This window comes from Miniopterus natalensis, chromosome 10 (assembly GCF_054644295.1).
Source record: "Miniopterus natalensis isolate mMinNat1 chromosome 10, mMinNat1.hap1, whole genome shotgun sequence".
In the NCBI taxonomy this organism is placed as follows: domain Eukaryota; kingdom Metazoa; phylum Chordata; class Mammalia; order Chiroptera; family Miniopteridae; genus Miniopterus; species Miniopterus natalensis.
This window is the reverse complement of record NC_142090.1, coordinates 33,171,013-33,186,724: the sequence shown is the minus strand read 5'-3', so window position 1 is coordinate 33,186,724 and position 15,712 is coordinate 33,171,013. Positions and strand designations below refer to the sequence as shown.

At 42.7% G+C, this 15,712-nt stretch overlaps 1 protein-coding gene across 1 annotated transcript; it reads right to left on the bottom strand.

Moving 5' to 3' along the window:
- Positions 1-11,825: 11,825 nt before the first annotated feature.
- Positions 11,826-15,392, bottom strand: LOC107536700 (uncharacterized). Its single transcript, XM_087820861.1, is given in 3 exon segments — positions 11,826-12,197; positions 12,233-14,035; positions 14,217-15,392. Coding segments are annotated over 3 exon segments (3,351 nt in total).
- Between the last annotated feature and the right edge of the window lie 320 nt (positions 15,393-15,712).

Genomic DNA, 15,712 nt, shown 5'->3' with positions numbered 1-15,712 from the left:
CAAGTTATAGGCTATTATCTCTTTATTTTCAAATTCATCTTTCTATAGTTTGCTCTGTGATTCTAGAGCTACGTATTTGTTAGCTACTGCCATGTAACAAATTACTTTAAAATTTAGCAATTTTAAACAACACACATCTATTATCTCCCAATTTCTGTGAACCAAGAATTCAGATACAACTTAGCTGTATCCCTTGTTTCAGTTTCTCATAAAGCTACAATCAATGTGTCAACTCAGGACCTGTGGTCTCATCTTAAGTCTCAACTGGGGAAGATTCTACTTTCATGTTCACTTAATGGTATTTAGCAGGATTCCATTCCTCACAGTCTATTGAACTGCAGGTCTTAGGTCCTCACCTGCTCTTGGTTGAAAACAACCCTTTTACTTGACATGTAGTTTTCTCTCACATGGCAGTTTGCTTCACCAAAGCATAAAAGCCAAGAAGAGAATAATAGATTGAGTATACCAGCAAGATGGAAGTCACACAGAAATGATATTCTGTAACTTTTGCCATATTCTAGCAAGTGACTAGGTCCAGCCCACACTCAAATGGAGGGGATTACACAAGGATATGAATACCAGGATTCAGGGATCATTGGGAACCACGTCAAAAGCTTTTATCCCAGGCTAAGAGTGTATATTTTTCCATTTACCAGTGGTTGTTGTTAAGGTTCATCAATATGGGGTCCTAGAGGAGATAAGAAGTCACAAAGGGGGAGAGAATCTTGTGCCTTCCATTTCCCATTATTCCTATTAGTGTCACTACAGCAATGGCTCTTCATCTTAGAAGCAGCAGTTAGAACAATTAGCATCTAGTTACAGCCTCCAGCATTTTTTCACACCCCCAGAATCAGTCTTATCACATTTCTTCAGTGATACAAACATCAGCAGTACAGTATCCTTTCACTAAAAGCTGAGGCTCTAACTTCATAAGGCCCTTCCTTCAAGCACCAACCTGAGAACACGCCTCTTCAGAGGTCTGAGTTCCATCTCCACCAGACCCTTATCCTAAGTTCTAGCTTCTGGTCATTTCACCACTTCCCTGAGATCCTGCTACATCAAAGGTGGTAGCTGCCTTTTAGAATTACCAACTTTATATTATATTTGCATTCCCTTTTTCATTTCTCAGGCCTCTCATATCTATTAACCAATTTCCAACATTAAACAATTTCTGTTAAAACAACTGGTGTGAATTCTGTCTTGTACACCATCTTCACTCAGTTGAGGGATTTGAAATAAAACCAAAAGATCCCCTTTTCTTAAAAGGGTCACAGCACAGTAAGAAAATAATATATACACACAAACACCTATAATACAGACAGAAATTGATTGGCACCATGAAAAAGCTATAAATAATTTTAGGAGGTTAAAGGAGGAAAAAAAATGCTTTTGGTTAGGAGAACCAGATAGTCTTCATAGAGAGGGGAGGTTTTTAGGTAGCTCTTAAAGTGTGGTTAATTCTTAAAATGAACATCATCTAAGAGGAGGGAACAGCAATAGAAATGCAAAGAAGAAAACATAATAGGAAATAAGGTATGAAAGTTAAGTTTAGGGAAAAAACCAGAACAGTAAAGCAGAGTGTGCTCTCTACACCAGCATTGTTCAATAGCATTATACTGTGAGCAACAAGTGCTAGCCATAGAAGTAGTTTTAAATTATCTAGTAGCCAAATTTAAAACAAAAAGTAAAAAGAAATGGATAAAATGAATGATAATGTTAGTTCAATACATTTAAAATATTATTATTTTAGTTGATAATGTAACAAATATTCAGAGAACTGTTTTACACCATTTTCTTGTATGAAGACTTCAAAATCTAGGGTGTATTTGATATTTACAGTACATTTTGCTTTAGACTAGCCACATTTCAATTATTCATGACTGCATCTGTCTTTTGGCTACTATAGTGGACAGTACAGCTCTAAACAATAGAGAACAATGGAAGGTTTCTGAACAAGGAACTAAAATAATCAGAGAAGTGTTTTGGATATTTTAGTATGAAAAAATTGTTGTTCAGTGGGAAAACATTTATTAAGTACCTGATATCCAAGAATAACAACGTTAAGAAAGTTACCATTGCCCGGCCAGGAGTGGCTCAGCGGTTGTGCGTTGACCTGGAATACAGGCAATTGGGGTTCGATTCCTGGTCAGGGCACATGCCCCGGTTGCAGGCTCAATCAATGACTCTCTCATCATTGATGTTTCTATCTCTCTCTCTCCCTCTCTTTTCTTCTCTCTGAAGTCAATAAAGATATATTAAAAAAAAAAGAAAAAGAAAGTTACCATTTACTGAATAGAAAACTGTGCTTACCAATCAATAAAAACCTTTCAGATTATTTTTTAATAAAGATAAATTATATATCCTGCACTAACAATGTGTTCAATCACTTTTTAAACATTAGTTGAATTTGATAAATGTAGTGAGAGGCTTACATGAAACTGATTTTCCAAAATGTTTCCCTAGCAAATCTAAAGATATAAATTTGCATTTTGGACTTACGTTTCCTGAGTATATTAGGAATCATCTATCCTCCTACTAATCTTATTCCCTAGAGACTTTTAGTATGGTGATTACTGACATTCTTACTAAAATGATAAAAATACAGGAAATGTCATTTTAATAATTGTGGGTTACAACATTTTAAAATTATAAAATTTAAAGGAGAATTATTTACAAATGTAGTTCACTACCCCCTAGAAATTTAATTGGCTCACCTGAATTTATGGATGTAGTCTCTTTTCCATTTTATTTTATAAATGTTAAACTAGTTATTAAAATAGGAAACATTTTTTTTAAAAAAAGAAAACACATATTGATAATCTGTGATGTCGGTTAAGAGCCACACTTTCCATAACGGACAAAGCTAATGTTACTGATTTCATTTAATCTTGGGAAATCAGTTACAGGACTCTGCATCTTCTCTCTTAATATTTGCTATTTATTGTCATCTTACAAAAGACAGAGAGTGAGAAATAAAATAGAATCACTATAGTTAAGCTCTTAAATTATTAAAACCAAGTAAGTTGAGGCATGAGGAAATGATTCTGTTCTTATTTTAACTAGCTTGGGAACGTAAACTTTTATTTATTTATTTATTTATTTATTTATTTATTTATTTATTTATTTATTTAAAATATATCTTTATTGATTTCATAGAGAGGAAAGGAGAGGGATAGAGAGATAGAAACATCAATGATGAGAGAATCATTGGTTGGCTGCCTCCTGCACGCCCCCAACTGGGGATTGAGCCCTCAACCCTAGCATGTGCCCTGACCAGGAATCGAACCCCGATCACCTGAATTTTGGGTTGATACACAATCACTGAGCCATGCCCAGTTGGGCTGGGAACTTAAACTTTTAAAACTTTCTAGTCCTGCATCAATGCCTGGATATAAATCAAACCTCCATATAACCCTCTGATTACCTACTGAAAGACTAAGGAAAGAATGTTCACATATCCAAGCCGCTCTCGAGAACAATCTAGAGGCTAACGGTGCAGGACTAATTCGCCTCAAGAATGTACCTTTACTACAAGATCCCAGCTTTTCTTTCTTCTTTGGAATACTCTGAGTATTGCCTACATGTGATTCTAGTTTGCAAACCCTAAGGCCTTGAATAAATCTTTATCACTTATTTCTAGCAAAGCCTCCAGTTTCTTTGAGGTTATTCAAGAGCTCATTCCTTTCTGGAATCAAGACAAAAGCAATCTCCAAACTTCTGTAAATATTAATACAGCTACCATCATACTTTTAGTCTGTTTGAGGATTTGGTAAATGTGCGCTTTCCATGTTTGGGGTAAGGTTACCTGGGATTATAATATGAGAATGAGATCTGGGTTCAAGGCACATCTTCACTAATACAGGCTTTGCTGAATAACTCTGGACCTGGCCATGATTGCTGGGCAGTATGGAAAAGGAATTGAAAAAAATTTTAAATTAAAGAATGTTCCATGTATATGAGATGTCAGTTATTATGGGTCTTTATTTTTTGTTGTTGACGGTATTACAGATGTCCCCCATTCCCCCCCTTTTGACTCCCTGCATGCATCTCCTGCCCTACCCCAGGCCTTCACCACTCTATTCTCTGTGTCCATAGGCTATGCATCTATGCACATAAGTTCTTTGGTTAATCTCTTCCTGTCCCCTAATCCTACCCTTCTATCTGGCAGTCTGTTTTATGCACCCATGCCTCTGGACCAATTTTGTTTTTCAGTTTATTTTGTTCATTAGATTCCATATACGAGTGGGATCCTATGATAGCTGTCTTTCTCTGACTGGTTTATTTCACCTAGCATAATAATCTCCAGGTCCATCCATGTTGTCACAAAAGGTAAGAGATTCTTCTTTTTTACAACTGCATAGTATTCCATTGTGTAAATGTACAACAGCTTTTTTAACCACTCATCTACTGATGAGCACTTGTGCTGGTTCCAGATCTTGGCTATTGTAAATAACACTGCTATGAACATAGAGATGCATATACTCTGTCAAATTGGTGTTTTGGGATTCTTAGGATATATTTCTAGAAGTGGGATTGCTGGGTGAAGTGACAGTTCCATTTTTAATTTTTTGAGGAAATATTTTAAAGTACATTACAACTTGGCTGGGAAATAAGTCATATTTACCTGGAGAGTAAGATTGAAGGAAGGAGACCTATTTGGGAAAGAACATTATTGATAAGAGCTTGAACTAATGCCCATAAGAGAGGAAAGGAGAAGTCAGGCTAAAAAAAGCTAGCCTTGATGCAAACTCAGCAACTCACATGATGCTAACAGATGGTGTGACTGCACAGATGGCTTCTCTCTATTTTGGTTACTGGATACCTAGTTGTGCCATTCTTCAAGAAAGAAACATGAATCAGGAGTGAATTTGGAGACTAGGGGAAGGGAGGGAGTGGCTCATAGACAATGGATTCAACTTGGTATAGGTTGAGATGTTCAGGGGACACACAAGAGAAGATTGCTACAGTCAATTGGATATGTGTGCTTAAAACTCAGGAGTCAGATCTGTATAAAAAATATATACTTCAGAATCAAGAGGTAATTGAAGGCATAAAAGTGGATTAGCAATCATGGATGGTATGTGCAGAAAGAGAGGGAAATGGAGAAAGGACAGAATTCTGGAAAACAAGCATTTAAAGGAAGGGAAGAGAAAGACTATTTTGCAAAAGATTCTGAAGCTTTTGATGCTGCCTCTTCCCCTGCCCCAGCCCACATCTGAGTTCATTTGCAGTTGTGCTGGGGAGTTTCTAGTGAGCTGACATCTTCCCACCTTTTTGTTTCAGTGCCTGAAGACTTCCTCTGGTGCCAGAGGAGCTTACGCAGGAAGCACAGTGGCATCACACAGTGCTAAAAATTTAACAAATTCAGGTAGAAAAATAATCCAGCTTTCCACCTTTGGTGGGTAAATTTTAAAGTCTGTTCCACAGAGGTCATCAGAGGCTCCAGGGTACCTACCACACTAACTAGACTATTTATTGGCTTGTTTTCCTGTTCCTATTTCACTTTACGCATTTCACTGTTTGCACCTCCTAGGATCACTTCCCAAATAAATTACCTGAATTCTCTGTCCTCTCCTCTAAAAAAATTTACCTGTCTCAGGATCTTGGAGGGAAAACTAAAATAATACAGAAGGGAAGACTGATAAGTAGGGAAGAATCAATAATCTGGTATCTTTGGAAAATAAAAAGAACATGGTAAAGTTTCATGAAGTAATTGACCAAGAGTGCAAAATAGTGCAGAAAAGGCCTGAAAAATAGTTCTCTGAAATTAACAGGTAAAAGGTAAATGACAAGAACATTTTCAGTAAAGTAGTGGGAGTAGTGGGTTACATTTATGTCCTGTTATGTGATTGTGAGATTAAAAGAAGAGGCAATAATAAGGGCAAAATTGGTAGTAGCTAGAAAGAAACATGGATCAAGGGGAAATTTTTGTTAATTTAACATGGTGTGAACTAAGTGTGTTGAACAAAAAAGGGTAAGTAGAAATGGTGCCAGTCGAAGAATATAGGCAAGTGATAAAGTAGAGAAGGAAGAGGTGAAAGTGTGGAATGCAAAATGGAAATCATCTATCTTGGCCCTACCTTGCCCACAAAAATCAGATCCAATGATAAATGTGCAATGAGAAACTTTGGTGGGTAAGAAATAGAGAAAGTTTATAACTTGACTTCTATTTTCTCTACAAAGTAAGAACCAGGTATCAGTCAATATCTATAGCAGAGATGATTAGGAATGGAACTTTGGGGACAGTGGTGAGGTTTGAAATGCAGTTGTGGGTACTCAGAAATGCAGAATGTACAGATGCACAGAAGGATGACTAAGAAGTACTGACAGCCTTGCAGGACTGAAAAATGTGATGGTGTGGGTGGCCTTAATCCCCAAGATTTTTTCAGAATCACAGAGACAAAAGCCTAGAATCCTAAATTTTGTGTTTGTTCAAATGGGCACAGAAGTATATTGCTGTATTAGGGTCCTCTAGATAAACAGAACCAAGTGTGTGTGTGGTTTGTGTGTGTGTGTGTGTTTTGAGCAAAAGAGAGAGCAAGAGAGGGCTTTGTTTTAAGAAAATAGTTCTCATGGCTGTGGGGTGTGACAAGTCCAAATTTTGCAGGGAAGGCTGTAGGAAAAGGCCAGCAAACCACAAACTCTGAAGGAGTTGGGCAGCAAGCTTCCCCAGAATCACAGAAATCCCCTTGAAAAAGAGGGAAACATTTCTGTCAGGAACTGAAAATAGATCCTTATCTTTCTGGGAATCTTGCCCCCAGCAGAGTTATGGCCTTAAGAACAAATGTGAAGCATTAGCACAAAACAAAGCCATTTGTTCATGCGCATTTTATAGTTTCTATTGATCACTATCTTTCACACCTGCTTTTCTGTAGCTTACATTAAAAATCGCTGGATGGTGAGGAGGGTTGTTGCAGCTCCTCCAGAGCCTCAACCCTCTGCATCTCCACCTAAATTCTACATTCTCCATGTCTCGAGTTTCTTCGCGTCCCGCGAGCACAACAGAAGGCTATCAGTCTAGAGACACAGGGAAGAACTGATGTTGCAGTTCACGTCTGAAGGTAGCCTGGAGGCAAAATTTCCTCTGCCTTGGGTAACCTCAGTCTTTTCTTTAAGGTCTACAACTGATTAGTGAAGCTCAGCCACATTATGGAGGTAATCCACTTTGCTTAAAGTCTACTGGTTTAAATATTAATCTCATCTAAAAAAATACCTTCACTGAAACATCTAGACTGGTGTTTGACCAAATATCTGGGTACCGTAGGCTAACCAAGTTAACACATAAAATTAACCATCACATTGTGGTAACAAGAGAGTGGTTTAAGTTATAGATAAAAGCCTACACTGACCACAGGTTAAAGTGCAATAGGAGAAGCCTGGTATCCAGAGAAACAAAGTGAAGGGTTCAAGCAGTGTCTCAGGGTTGCCTGAGAATCATTAGTTGCACCAGAATCATCTAGAATGTTTATGAAATGTCAATTTCTAGGCACTGCCAGCATACCTAGACAATTAGAATCTATGAGAGAAGGCTTTAAAAACCTGCATTCTTACATACTTCTTAGGGAATTTTTATGTTCATTAAAGTTTGAAAATTGCAGAATTAAAGAGGAATTGCTAATGAAATTACCAGGTAAGTGTGATGAAAATAAGGAGTAAGGGGGGTTTTAAAAATAGATGCTGTGTCCAAAGTGTGCAATATTAATAATAAAGGGTTATATGCTGTCTAGTCCCATGTCTATGGGTGCCTGAAATGAAGGCAAAGTTTAATGCAGCTGCCTTGGTCAAGGAACTCTGAAGATAGGTGGTTGCCTAGGTCATCCATTGGCCATTGGAGTTATCCTGGTTGAGGACAGCATTGGGGTTGGTTGGTGAATGACCAACGCATCAGTAAAGAGAGAAGAGTAGTTTAAAAAGATACATTATAGCTACAAGAACAGAAAGTGAACTATACCATCTTCTCTTCTGACCTTTTACTATACAAAATATGGAAAGGTGAGCCTTCTTAAAAAATCATCCGAGGAAGCAATGTCCTTGAGGAGAGCCAGATTACAATGAAGATAAAGGTTGGCATTTTATGACTAGAGCAAGGGAATTTGTTTTTATTGGAACAGGGATGGCAGAGGGCACCAGAGAGATTGAAGGAAAGGAGTGAGAGGAAGGATTGGAGATGGGGCTCTGGAGAATTGTGTGTGTTACATGATATTGAGTCAGCTCCAACTCCACAACAGTCCTGCTCAGCTCCTGTAGACTCATGACTTTGGCTTATTTTATGGATTCAATCCATCTCATATTTGGTCTTCCTCTTTTCATGCTGGCCTTTATTCTGGAACAATACAAGAAGCTAAATGGCCAAAAGGTGTTTGGGAACAGAGGGCAAATAATACAGGACTTGGGGTCTGCAGGATAAACTAGAGTTGCAGTTCCAAACGGAATTTGGGATTAAGACAAGTCAGTGCCTTTATAAGGTCTCAAACTGTTTTATTAAACAATGGTTATAGCGGGTTGGATTTGCCCTGGGTTCTCCATAGAATAAGTTATTTTGGTGCTAGGGAAAACCCTATACCAGATGTGAAAGTGAAGATAATAGTCCCCAAGACTTTGTGGAGGGGGCATCACAAGCTGGATCTTGGAGGAAGGATGAGAAAAATAGAATTTCAGGTGAATGAACAAAAACATGAAGGAGAGACAGAGAAAAGCAAATTTAGACCATGGCAAACAGACTCTGAATAGAAATTAAGAGACCATGTCATGCTTTTCCTTCATGAAGCCCTCATTTATTTCAAATATCACTGATGTTGCTCATCGTGGGTGGAGCGATTTCCTTAGAACTGTCTGTGTGCACAAAATTGTTCAGACTGTCTTTGGTATTCTGTAAAAGAGAGGATGTAATAGAGACCCCCTTATTTTGCTGGTTTCATTCCCAAAGAGTAATGGGCTTTGAGAGGCTGAACGTGACTCTCGGGAATCCTGCTGCCTGTATCATGGTCACATCCGCAGTAGTAATGCTTAATGGCTTTACCAAAAGCCTTGGCTGTTTCTCAAAGCATGAGAATGGTGTGAGCTAATTTGAACCTGGCTAAAGAGAATGATGTGCAGAAGAATTTTGGAAACTTTTCTCTCTAAATCTGCCCTAGAGACGCTGCCAATGTAATCAATAGTGGGGGGGGGGGGGGAATACATTGGGAATTATTAGTATTTATAATTCATTCAACCAAAAACAAGGTGGAAAGTACTCATGTTCCAATAGTTACTATAAATATTCAAATAAAAATAGTTTTTAAAAATTAAAATAAGTTCTTTTTAATTTCTCAAATCATTATTTGGTTTTCTGTGAGAGAAAATATAAGGCACTGAATTTTAGTTCATTACATATTGACCTTCAACTGGGTTTCTTTGGGCCTCAGGAAAAGGAAAACTTGTTTAGAAGTTTTCCTGTACTGTGTGTGGAGAGCAGAGTTAGTATAACTAACTTAAACTTGAGTTTGAATGTTATCATCTGAACACTTGTAATCCTGGGCTAATAGCCAAACCAAGTTGTCCTGCACTGCCAGCAAAAGAGAGGCAACCCACAGGTTAAAAGTGGTAATTGTTATGTTCCAGAACCAGATCCACTATGCAGCAGAAAGACCATCACTCCAGAGCTGATAATGTAACAGCAAAACGGACTTTTATTCCAGCTAGCTGGGGTTCGGTCATATCCAATGCAGTGGAATTCTGACTCGAACCCTGATCTAAATTTACAACAAGCTTATATAGGGTTACAGTGAGCAAGCAACCATTGTCCTTGCAAGGGTTGCAAGGGTTGTAAATTCTTCAGGAAGGGTGGGCTCAGGATGTTTCTCAACCACAGGCGCCTGAAACTTGAGTGCACCTGGTATTTGTCAAACCCACCAGTTTAAGTTAATTCCTGGAACTGCCTCCACCCTCTGCAGTTTACTGAGTCACTCATGTATGCCTTTTGTCCTGCCCCGGGGCCTAGGGGCCTGTCTCTGTCTTGGTGGGTCCTCACATTGCCCGCTTTTCTTCTTCTTCATAATGAGGAATTGTCCTCATTCCTATGAGAGGGTAGGGAGTGGTACTGTTGCCATAGTACCATTAACTGGATGGTATTAACCCTGTCTTTGACAAAAGATATGAGTTTGTTAAAAATGCAAGGACCGACAGTAAGTAATAGGAGTAGGATTATTAATGGTCCTGCTAAGGTTGAGATAAGGGTGGTTAGCCAGGGAGATTTATTGAACCAAGACTCAAACCAGCTCTCCTGGGCTTCCCATTCCCATTTTCTCTTTTCAAGCTCCTCTCTTACTTTGGCCATTGACTCTTTCACTACACCAGTGTGGTCAGCGTAAAAGCAGCATTCTTCTCCTAATGCAGCACATAGGCCCCCTTGTTGGAGAAATACTAAGTCGAGGGCCCACCGATTCTGTAAAACTACCTCAAATAGGGAGTTCAGAGACTCGGTAAGGTGGGAGATGGATTTCTCTATTCTGTCTATATCTTCATCTACGGCGGCTCTTAGGGAGCTTAGTCCCTGATGGTGAGTGGCTAGAGAAGCAATGCCTGTTCCTGCTCCCGCCAGCCCTAACCCGAATAGGTTGGCTATGGTGACCGCCGTAATTGGTTCGCGGCGCCTCCTTGGAGAGGCAGGGGGTTGGGGCCCCCAGTGAGAGAACATTTCTTCTTCTGGGTGATATAGTACTTTGGGGAGTACCACAACTATTACACAATACTCACTACTGGCATCAAAAACATTCTTGCTTAAACATGGGGTCAGCCCTGTTTTAGAACAAATCCACCATCCCCCAGTCGCTGGTATGGTCCATTTAGCTGTTAGAGTGGTATTGACTGAGCTACATAACTCTTGCTTAGCTGAGGGTACGGTTCCTATACATATTCCTCATCCAGACACCTTCTGGAGGGTTAATCCAACCCTCCTGTCACCCCAGTTACACTCGGTAGGAGATGCATCCTCCGAGGTGGTGAATGTAGAATTTAAACCAACAGCTTTATAGAAAGGGGGTCGGATATCATAGCAAAGCCAGCAGGAGGTAGTTACATTTGGGTTGGAGGTATTCAGAGCGGCATAAGCAGTAGTTAGGAGCTCCCAAAAGGGCTCGTTCCTTTCTCCCAGGGTGGTGGTGGGGGTGGGAGTAAACTTAGACTCGCCTGTAGCTGTGGCTCTATCTGTCTGAGGCTTGGGTGAGGGAGTTCTGAGGACAGTTTTGCTTCTATTATGGGGAGGTTTTAGGACTAGATTTGGTCCTACTGCTTGCCTTCTCAGAGGGAGATCTTCCCTTTTTATGAGTAGTAACCCTCCCCTGTCTCTTCCGTTCTCCCAATTCCGGAAACCCCATGTCTTTCCCGTGGCCCATCCAGGGTCATTGGGGTTGGTGACATTTAGGAACAAGTACTGACAGGTGACCCTTTGGCCAAATGGGCTCCTGTAAACATTAATAGGAGTGCACCTGTATGGGCCCCATCCTACCTGGAGGAATTTATCTCTATTCCCTGGAGTCCAAGCTGTAGCTAAGGTTACACAGTCCCAATAAGCACAGTAGTATTCTCCAGGAGCATTGCAACATGTCCTTCCTGGATTACTGCTGAGGCATAGATAGTAGGCTATTTGATTGAGGCAAGGTTCAATCGGCGCTAGGTCGCACAGGTATGCTGTAAAAGCAGGGCCCCCCGCAGTTGTTACTGTCTGTATTACCTTCGTGTCTTCCCATCGGGTTAGAGTCCACTTATAGGGGGTATGAGGACTGGGGTTTGTAGCCCCCCAGTCTGTGAGCAGCGTTAGCAAAGTCAATAGTCTTCGGCCCGTTATTTTATACATTCTTTCTGCTTATCTTAAGCTTCAGTGGGTCCTCTTGATGGGGCTCAACTCTCCAGCTGGTTCGGGCGTCCTCCTGTTCCCAGGCACTGGCCTTCCTGATGTGGGAGTGGTGAATCCAGGAACCTATACCGTCAACCTTGAGGGCAGTAGGGGTCACAAGAAGCACAATATAAGGCCCTTTCCAGCGAGGTTCTAGAGTTTCTGTCTGATGACTCTGCACCCATACCCAGTCTCCGGGCTCAATCTCATGTTTTGGGTCAGGAATCGGCTCTGAACCCCTATGTGCCACCCCGATGGCAGGCCAGATCTCCTTCTGGATAGCTTCTAATGCCGTGATGGCCTTTGTAAGCTTGGCGGATTCTGGCTGAACCTCCCCCTTGGGTTCTGGTCTGGTGGGGCACACCGGGGGGGGGGGGGGGGGCTACCATAAAGGATTTCAAGTGGCATGAGGTTAAGCACATATGGGGTATTTCTAACCCAGAACAGGGCTTAAGGTAGGAGCGTGACCCAGTCCCTGCCAGTTTCTATTGCCAATTTAGATAAAGTCTCCTTGATTGATCTATTCATCCTTTCTACTTGCCTGGAACTTTGGGGATTATATTCACAATGTAGTTTCCAATCAGTCCCCAAGGTCCAGGACAGACCCTGTATGATTTTGCTGACAAAAGCAGGGCCGTTGTCTGAACCTATTTTCTCAGGCACCCCATATCGTGGGATGATATCTTCTAAAATTTTCTTTGCTACTACGGGGAATGCCTCAGCCCACCCAGAAAAGGTGTCAACTAGTACTAGTAGATATTTATATCCGTACCTTCCTGGCCTTACCTCTGTAAAGTCTATCTCCCAGCTTACTCCTGGCTTCCACCCTCTCTCCCTCCTACCTGAATGTTGATGGGTTACTTTTCTAGACTTCATGACCTGGCAGGCACGACACTGGTCGATCGTTTCTCTGAGAGTCCTTCTTTGATGGTGAAACCAGAGCTTGGCGGTCTCTAAGAGGTAGCCCATTTTCTTTTCTCCTAGATGTGTAGTCTGGTGCAGATGTAGGATTAGATGTTTTCCTAGGTCCTCTGGCAGCAGCAGTTTCCCTTCAGGGTCTCGATACCAGAGGTCCGACCCAGCCTCGGCGTCTACCTTCTGAGTGACCCACTGGATATCGTCCTTGGAATACAAGGGGGTGAGGGGTAGCTTACCCATGCTTGGTGGTGGGAGCTGCAGACTCAGAATGGTAGTTGCACCGTTTTTCGCTGCCTCGCTCACTGCAGCATTGGCTGCCCGGTTTCCTGCTCCCTCCGGAGCTCCTCCCTTCTGATGGCCGGGGATGTGTATGATGGCAACGGCTTTCAGTTTCTGTACTGCCAATAGTAGCCATAAAATGTCCTCTTTGTTTTTAATCTCTTTTCCTTCCTCAGTGAGGAAACCTCGCTCCCGATAGATTGCCCCATGGAGATGTACAGTTCCAAAGGCATATTGGCTGTCTGTGTAAACAGTGAGTCTCCATCCCTCTGCCCACTCAAGGGCTTCAGCAAGGGCTATCAGTTCTGCTCGCTGGGTTGATGTGCCCCTTGGTAGCGCCTGGGCCCAGACTATTTTCCCTTTCTGATCTACCACTGCCGCTCCTGAGTATCGCTCCCCTCGCTCTACGTAGCTGCTCCCACCTGTATACCAATTCAAGTCAGAATTGTTTAACGGCCGGTTCCGTAAGTCTCTTCGAACCACTGTCACCTCAGCTAGGATTTCTGAGCAGTGGTGTAGCAGGGCTTCTAGGTCAGGTACAGGGAGTAGGGTGGCGGGGTTCAGGGTAGCCGGGGCCTCAAACATGACCCGGGGCGCATCTAATAGGAGGCCTTGGTAGTGAGTCAGCCGGGCGTTGGATAGCCACTTACCGGGGGCTTGCCTTAATATTCCCTCTATTGCATGGGGGGTGGTGATTGCTAGTTGCTGTCCGAAGGTTAATTTGTCAGCGTCATTTACTAGTGTCACCGTGGCAGCTATGACCCGTAAGCACGGAGGCCATCCTGCCATGACAGGGTCCAATTTCTTTGATAAGTAAGCAACCGGCTTTTGCCAGGGTCCCAGAATCTGGAGCAATACCCCCTAAGCTACTCCCTTTCTTTCATCTACAAATAGCTGGAAAGGCTTGGTCGGATCAGGCAGCGTTAACGCCGGCGCTTCCAGTAGGGCCCTAGTCACTGTCGTCCCCTGCCACAAGTACCCGAGGGGCCTCTCTGGGCTTAAACTCTGTGCCCCCTTTGCCTGGCCCTCTGCGGGATGGGCACTCTGACTCCCAATGTCCTTTTTTCTTGCAGAGGGCACATTGATCTCTCTCTAGTCTGGACTGTCAAGGGCCTCAGCCAGCCTGCCAGGGCTTCTCCTGCCTAACCTTTTCTGGTCCCTCCCTGGCACCTGCAAAAAATATCTTGGCTAGTTCTTTCTGGTGTCTTTGATTTTCCTTAACTTGAAATTCCCTATCTTCTTGTCTAATTTTCTCCATTCTCTCCTGATCTTCCCTCCTGAGCCTTTCTGCTCGTTCTTCTGGTGTCTCCCGGTTGTTATACACTTTCTCTGCTACTTTTAGTAAGTCCTGCACTGACTGTCCTCCGAGCCCCTCTATCTTTTGTAACTTCTTCCTAATGTCAGGGGCTGCTTGGTTCACAAAAGCTAAGACTACCACGGCCCTGGATTCTGTGGCTAAGGGGTCCATAGGAGTATATTGCGTGAAGGCCTCATAGAGTCTCTCAAGAAAAGCTCCTGGAGTCTCATTGGCTTCCTGCCTGACTGCATTTACCTTTGCCAAATTAGTGGGCTTTCGAGCCGCAGCACGGAGACCAGCCATTAGAACCTGGTGGTGAGCTCGAAGACGCTCCCTACCTTGATCTTGGTCGAAATCCCAAGTGGGACGGTCCAGGGGAAATCCTTCATTAATGAGGTTAGGCTGAGTGGTGGGCCACCCATCAACGCCCGGGACTAGCTTCCGAGCCTCCGCCAGGATCCTTTCTCTTTCTTCGGTTGTGAAAAGAACCTTCAAAAGCTGTTGACAGTCATCCCAAGTGGGATTATGAGTAAAAATGACAGAATCTAAGAGATCAATTAATTCCTTGGGGTTCTCAGAGAAAGGCGCATTCTGGGATTTCCAATTATAGAGGTCACTGGAGGAGAAAGGCCAGTATTGGTAGGATCGCTGGCCGTTAGCCCCTATAGGACCAATGTTTGGGAGAGGGAGAGCAACTGTAGAGGAAGGGCCCTCTCCCTCTCCTGGGTCTTCTTGGCGCCATGGTCTCCACAGTCGTTCAGCAATACTGTCCCCCCGGGGCCCTGAACTGGAGACTGCAGCTTCTGGTCCTGCCGGTGGAGGAGCATAAGTGGGGGGGACCTCCTCTACATCTAGATCTATGAGGGAAGGATAAATGCGGTCCTTGGACAGAATAGGTTTAGGAGGAGCTGATGGTGCTGGCACCGGGCCATGGGAGTCCATAGGCTGAGTCACTGCCAGCACCTGGGCTCCTATTGGTTTGGGAGGCAAAAAAGGTTTTAACCAGGAAGGGGGGCTTTCAACCATCACCTGCCACATGAGAATATATGGGAATTGGTCAGGATGTCCGTGGGGTCCACCTCGGTTTACAATTTCCCAGACCTTCTTAATTATGGGGAGATAGAATGTCCCCTTGGGTGACCACCCTACCCCAAACGTCGGCCATTCTACTGAATAGAAGGTCTGCAGTTTTCTCTTACGGACTTCCATGCCATAATTTCGTCCTCGGGACCTAAACTCGGAAAAATGGTCAACAAAGACAGAGAGTGGGGTGGATTGGATCTGTCCCATAGCCAGGTCCCAGGTGAAGGGTCCAAAGATACCTAGACAGAGCAAACTTGTAACAA